The sequence below is a fragment of the Octopus bimaculoides genome, chromosome 18, assembly GCF_046866305.1.
Source record: "Octopus bimaculoides isolate indiv1 chromosome 18, ASM4686630v1, whole genome shotgun sequence".
NCBI classification, from domain to species: domain Eukaryota; kingdom Metazoa; phylum Mollusca; class Cephalopoda; order Octopoda; family Octopodidae; genus Octopus; species Octopus bimaculoides.
This window is the reverse complement of record NC_142945.1, coordinates 10,610,550-10,618,049: the sequence shown is the minus strand read 5'-3', so window position 1 is coordinate 10,618,049 and position 7,500 is coordinate 10,610,550. Positions and strand designations below refer to the sequence as shown.

The 7,500-nt window shown below is 33.0% G+C and overlaps 1 protein-coding gene across 15 annotated transcripts in view; it reads right to left on the bottom strand.

Moving 5' to 3' along the window:
• The window catches only part of LOC106874748 (intersectin-1), a 254,063-nt gene that overhangs the window by 124,126 nt on the left and 122,437 nt on the right, over nucleotides 1–7,500 (bottom strand). For 8 of the 15 annotated variants that reach the window (XM_089365718.1, XM_089365721.1, XM_089365719.1 and 5 more), the window contains 3 exons: nucleotides 3,896–3,985; nucleotides 2,300–2,388; nucleotides 1,816–1,985 (listed from right to left, as the gene is read on the bottom strand). In XM_089365718.1, the coding sequence (XP_089221844.1) occupies nucleotides 1,816–1,985; nucleotides 2,300–2,388; nucleotides 3,896–3,985 (349 nt within the window). The remainder of the gene's footprint in view (nucleotides 1–1,815; nucleotides 1,986–2,299; nucleotides 2,389–3,895; nucleotides 3,986–7,500) is intronic. The other 7 variants (XM_089365722.1, XM_089365714.1, XM_089365725.1 and 4 more) reach the window with 1 other exon arrangement.

Here is a 7,500-nt window from a genome sequence, read left to right as displayed (position 1 = left end):
TTACTTAGAAAAAAACAAAAGAAAACAAAGACCCATGTTGCTTTTATATCATCAACAATCATTCTGATTTCAAACTAATAATTTAACAAGAGCAATTTGTTTCTCGTTATGGCTTAAAATCTTGGACCACTGATAAGATGAATGACTAAACGATTTTAAACACTGCTACCTTCAGTTTATACTATCAACTAAGAATGGCTGAGATTGTCAAGCTGTCTGAAAGAACTGAGTAATTTATCCTTAAGTCTCAAAACAACCAAAAGAATCAATCTCAAAGTTGTGTCTATTCAGGTAGTTGACCGACCAAAACGAGCAACAATTTGCTTGAAATCACACCCTAACATTCCAAGGGGAAAAAATAATGAAGGAAGGATACTTAGGATTATCTAGTCCCAGATATACAAAAGGAATGAAATGGTCAGAGAGAGAACACTTTCGATTATAAGTGTACTCAATCAGAAGTGACCTAGGGCTAAACAAATAACTACACACTTAAAGAATCAAGGAGGAAGGTTCCCATGTAGTTGCTTGGCCAGTTAGAAATAGCAGCCAAATCTTCCTCAAATTACATTCTACTGGATAGTAAGGATACACTGGATAATGTAACCCTAGATCATCATCATCACCATCATATTTTACATCCATTTTCCCATTATAGCATAAGTCAGATAGGACTGGATGGCTACAGCCAGAGCACCTTTGATAACAGGTCCTGATCAGGGTTGATGACATGGTACCACACATTCATGGTACCACACATTAACAATTTAATACCATCATAAAACTTCATTAACAACTAATTCATATTTGTCAACAATGTGATAACTGGTCATAAAATTTATATGAATGAAAGTTATTAACTAAATAACATTAAGTCTACAAGAATCTGTTCCTAATTTTCTGTTTTTATGTCTGTACAAATGTTTGTTTTTTTTTTTGTTCTTTTTCGGATATTGCTTCCATGATATATTTATCTTTTTAGTGAATGTAAGATGGAGAAGGAAAACTCTGGTATAAAACCTCTGCTGCCTTGCAGCTACATCCAACTTTGTGAAAGATTATGGGAATTAACCCAGAGAAGAAATCCAGAGCTGGAGTTACAAAAGTGGTCAATGAAAAGGATTTATCCAATCTATTGGCCAGCAACCCCTGCAGCCAGAAAGGCCACCATTTGTGAAGATCTTCATGCCAGTGAACCCTGATTTCCGAGACGAAGAGAATGAAACTGTCTTTGTGCCAAGGCTTTCCCACCATACTACTTTCCCACTCAGGTCTCTGTGTTGTACATTTAATGTCTCTTTTCTTTCCAAAGTCCTGCAGCAATGAGAGAGCAGAGAAACAATGTGTGGAGGTAACCATTGAGTTGTAGCTATAAACCTGCACACATGCAGTGCTTGGATGAGTGGTCCTTCTTCACTGAACCTAGGGCAGGGGAGGAGTCTGGTAACATCCAGTAAGATAGGGCAGTCCATTTTTTTTTTTTAGGGATGAAAAAATTGAAGGGAACCTAATCAGAATCTGAACTCATAAGATATCTAAAGACCACAAAGTGTTTCTGCCACCCACCTTTGTTTGTGTGCATATACCCACACATATATATTACACATATTTACATATACACACATATATTACACATATACATACACATATACATACACATATATATATGAACACATACACATACAAACATTTCTCTCTTACAAGACTTAGCCTTGTGCATAACCCAAGCAAATCCTTGTTACTACATTCATCAGTTTCATATTTATTCCAGTTTATAAAAAATCAAAAGAAGAGAGTGAAAGGAACAGGGCTTACCTGAACTTCCATTTTCTTCACATAGTTAGCAGGAAATATTCCAGATCGATCGCCAATAGTACCAGTCCACCAGTCACCTTCCATTGCCACAACAGTAATCACATCTCCTTGGTTAAAGGTTAAATCACAGGGTTCATCAGAAACGTAATTATACATCGCTACATATTGAACTGGAAGAAATAGACACAGAATAGATGTTTGATTGATTGATTGATTGGTTGGCTGGAAGGTAGAGAGATAAGATGTGGGTGAAAAGGTGGATGGATGGATGGATAGATGAATGAACAGATGGGTAGATGGACAGAGGGGATGGGTAGGTAGATAGAAGACTGGATGGACAAATGGGTGGATGAATGGGTAGATGGATAGGTAGATAGGATAATGGAGGGACAGAAGGGTGCATGGATGGATGAGGTAGGTGGATTAATGAAAGGATGAATGGGTGGATGGACAGGTATATAGATAGGTATATATTTATATCTACCAGGCATATCAGCTTTCTTTTCTGCTGAAGTAGTTGACTTGTTTTCTTCCACTGTAGAGCCTTCTGTAATGGCCATTTCATTTTGTGAGCTAACAAAAGAAAACAAGAAAAAAAAATTAAGAAATAAGAAAAGAAAAGAAAGATCCTCATGAGAGTCTGTAAGTATATAAAAGGCACAGAAATAGGAAAGAAGTTGTAATTCTTTCTCCGTTTATTTCATTTTAGAGGTTCTTTATTAGCAAACAAGGTTGTGTTTTTAAGGAGTTCATTGTGCAGCCACATGCATTCAATTTCTGTCCCTACTGTATGGCACCTTGGACAAGTGTCTTCATGGAGTGACCAATGTCTTGGAGAAACGTGTGCCAGATGAAAACACCATACGTGTGTGTGCATGTGACTTTATGCTTGTTCCTTCACTGTTCAGCAACCAGTGTTGGTTTGTTTAACCTGGAACCGTATGGTTACAAATTAAAAATCTAGATGACACAATTCTACCTACACCTATTTGATATCTGGTTTTCGATTCTGATACATATTTTATCTTTTGAGTGGAGATATAAACCAACCTGCTGGATTTGAAGACCAGAATCATATCATTTATAGAGAATATGTTATCCTGAGCATGTAAGAAAGACATTTTATGTATACCAATATCACCCATTCCCAGCTGCTATAATTCTCATTTTGCCAATTTCAGGAATACAAACAAGCACTTTCATAAAAAAAATATATATTTTTTAATAATTTTTTTTTTTTCAAATTTTTAAAAACTGATTTGAAAAATACTTTATTCAAACAAAACGAAAATGATTTTTTTTAAATTTCAAATATGAAAAGCCGTTTGCTACAGCTTGAACTCATGCAAATTACGATTAGAAAATAAGCCAAGAAAAATAAAAATATTTTGAAATAAATAAAGAATTGATAAGAAAAAGCATTTAAGGTGACATGTTAATGAAATACGCACCAATTGTCAGCTCAGATTTCAATGTAAAATGACATTAGATATCATAAGAACCAATTTGATAAAAGGAAGAGAAATAGGCACATTTATCTCAAATTGTTGCTTACAATATCTTATATTATTTTATATTAAGAAATTGCCAGATGTGATATCACCAAGAATAACCAAGAACAAGAAGAGAAATAATATTTGAAATGATTCCAGTCTCTAAACACCAATATATTTGAAATAAATCCAGTTGCAAAGAGAAAATTACATATGAAATAATTCCACTCTCAAAGACCAATATATATTTAAACTATGCTGCCAATAAATTTGCACAGAAAAATGCATTACAAAACCAATGGGGTTTCACTATGTGGCTGATGAATTTATTAATTTATTTCAGAAAGCAGTGTTAGACCCAAGAACCATATGAACAAGAAGGAGAAAAAAGAAAGAAAGAAAGAAAAGAAAGAAAGGTTTACTTAGAAATGAACAAAAACAGGAAAAAAATGTGTAAGTTGGTATAAGAAACAGCATTAATAGTGAAGTGTTTAGCTGGTAGATAGTAATAATAAATAGTAGTAGTAATAGTGTTATTGTGTTACTGCAACAGAGGACCTTGTGTTAGAATTCAATACAACAAATACCTGGCATTCATCTTATGTAAGTTATGTTGTTGTTGTTTGATTGCATGCGTCTTTAGAAGTGTCTTTGTTGCAGTCAAAGACAAACGTTTTCTGTATGATGAAAAAGAATTTTACAAATACACAAACTGAATGATATTTTATTGAAAATATTCAGCAAATATATATGTATGTAAAAAATTTTTTTTAAATGGCTGTAAATAAATATGCAACATTTATAATCAAAGAGTTGGGCAAAATAATATTGTTTGCTTTTGAAGACAATTGGATTGCCTTTTAGTTTCTGAACATTGTATATACAGATATATATATATATATATATATATATATATATATAGTATTAGGGAAAAGAACCAAGGTTTATGAACTCATCGATGAAAATCCACTGTCACATATATTATCCCTAATATTATTATTATTATATATATCTCCATGTTTTTCTCCTTGTCTCCGTATTCTTTCCGTTGAAGAGTGTAGCTCGAAACGTCAAAGACTTTCCGTATTCCCGAGCATCATACTAATACATCCTTTTGTTATTTACACCACCTGTCCTCGTCTGTTGTTGTTTTTTCATACATTCTCCCATATATATATATATATATATATGTCAGTAAATAGTGGGATTGTGTTAACCGCACGTGGAGAAATAATAGGAAAATAAAAACAATAATAAGGCAGAATGCTAAACTGAAAGCATATTTTAATATAGACTTCTAACCGGCTTTCATTGCATGCATGGCAAATTTTCAAGAAGAGGGAGAATGAAAATGTTTTTTTCAAAAAAGTAAAAAATGAAAAAAATAATATATAAAAAAATAAATATACCAATACATTATATTGTCTTTGAGCTTTTAAAGTTGAATGATAATGGATGTAGATAATGGTTGGAAAAATAAGGATGCATGAAAATTGAGAGTTGTGTTAGGTTTAAAAAAGGAGCTAAAGGTTTATGTGTTAAGCAGTAAGTATGGTGTCAAAACAGGAAGTGAATGTAAGGGGAGACAAATCTCTTTAGTTGGAGTTATGAACTCTTTGTCAACAGGAAGTTTATGTCTGTTCCTAGAGAAATAAGGTCACTGAGAGGTTTGTGTGTTAAGAAATGGTTGGAATTTCTCTATGTAAAGATTCTCCTTGTTGATTCTTTCTTGTGTGGAGATTCTGTGTTTACATAAATAGAAAGGGAATATATTTATAAAAAAAATAATATATAAAAAAAACAAATATACCAATACATTATATTGTCTTTGAGCTTTTAAAGTTCAATGGCAATCTATGTAGAGGTATATTTATTTTTTTATATATTATTTTTTTCATTTTTTACTTTTTTGTAAAAAACATTTTCATTCTCCCACTTCTTGAAAATTTGCCATGCATGAAAGCCGGTTAGCAGACTATATTAAAATATGCTTTCAGTTTAGCATTCTGCCTTATTGTTATTTTTATTTTCCTATATATATATATAGTCAACAGATGAGATTCAGACATACATATACTTTAGTTATCAAGCCAACACTGTTATATTTAATTTATCTACATAATTGCTATATATATATATAGAGAGAGGGAGATAGACAGACAGACAGACAGATATATATATATATATATATATATATATATATATATATATATATATATATACAGATAGATAGATAGATAGATACATACATACATACATACATACAACATATTTGAAGGCATAAAAGATGCACAGGTATAGTAGATATCTAATATATTAGATATATTAGATATAAAAGTCTATTAGATATACTCCAACTTCAGCAATACTTATCCGAGAAAAAAATGTTTTATCTTTTTAGCATAAAAATCTGACATATCTGGCCCAAATAATTAACATTTTTTATGTTCAAACTGCTACATACACCGACACTACAATGCCACTCTAAAAATAAACAATCACACCACAGAAATGTTGGAGCTACAAGATAATACATGAATTCAAAACAATGTGGATAAAAAAGCTTTACATTTGATGGCGTAATCTAAATACTAAAGGCTTATGGTCTAGGCCCAACTTCACATTTTGGACCAGGGCTAATTTTTTGAGACATTTTTGTTAAGAGTGCATTTTCTACACCATAAAATATGGTGTGTATATACATGTATGAGCGAATGTGTAAGCGCAGGAGTGGCTGTGTGGCAAGTAGCTTGCTTACCAACCACATGGTTCCAGGTACAGTCCCACTGCGTGGCACCTTGGGCAAGTGTCTTCTGCTATAGCCTCAGGCCGACCAAAGCCTTGTGAGTGGATTTAGTAGACGGAAATTGAAAGAAGCCTGTCGTATATATGTATATGTATGTATGTGTGCGTATATGTTTGTGTGTCTGTGTTTGTCCCCACCAACATTGCTTGACAACCGATACTGGTGTGTCTACGTCCCTGTAACTTAGCAGTTCGGCAAAAGAGACTGATAGAATAAGCACTAGGCTTACAAAGTCTAAATGAGTGAAAATCGAATCAGTGAGTGTGTTAGATAATATGGCATTAAGACAATATGACTCTCCCAGACACAACAAAATTTACTTCAGCACACAAATTCACATAAAGAATCTTGCGAACCAGATACAAAAATGAAGTGTGTGTATGTTTGTTATTCAGAAACACCATGTGTATGTATATATGTCAAGGTATGTATGAATGTTCTATCTTGTAGAGCACATGTAGGTAGCTGAAATAGGACATAATTGCACATCTTTTCAAGAACCTCATAATCTATATGACTTTCTCTGTTAATTTGCAGTAAATGAATAAAAAAAAAGCTTAAATTCATTAATAATTAGGAATATATACTTACAACAGAATGGAAGTGTATTTGTGTCAAGGAAAAAAGTTAGAGTGTAAAGATGTTTGTATGTTGGAGGTGAAGGTGGGGAGGAAACAATTATTAACCAATCATATTCTGTATTGCTAACTGCTATCCATTTACACATGGCTGTACATATACACAAATACAAAGTTGTACTCATGTAACACAGTTTGTGTATGTTGTGAGAGCGAAAATTGAATTTATGCACAAACAACAACAAAAAAATGTTTATTTTTTAACAAGTAATTTCAGTAGTACATTCTCCTTTCCTTATGACGACTTTTATCTGTATAAAGCTCAATCATACGCAGTAATTATTAAAAGAAAAATGACTATGACCGAATGCTGGAGATAGGTACAGGCATGACTGTATGATTAACAGGCTCACTTTGCAACCATGTGGTTTGAGTTCAGTCTCACAATGCACCTGGGCAAGTGTCATCTACGATAGCTCTGTATGTGTGTGAGTATGAGTGAGAGAGAGAGTCTCTGAGTCTGTGTTGTACCCCCAACCACTTGACAATTACGACTAGTTTATTTACATCTTCATAATAGACTTCTTTTTTTTCTTTTTTTTAATTTCCAACTTAGAAATTTCAATTTTAACTTCTGAAAGCAGAACCAACATACATACAATCAACTAAATAAATCAGAACTGACCTACACACACATCTTATATAATACAGCTTGGCACCCTCAATTAAAGCCATGATTTTGAGGAACCAATTGAGATGGTGTGGCCATATTGTTCGAATGGCAGATGAACGCATGCCGAAACAGCTG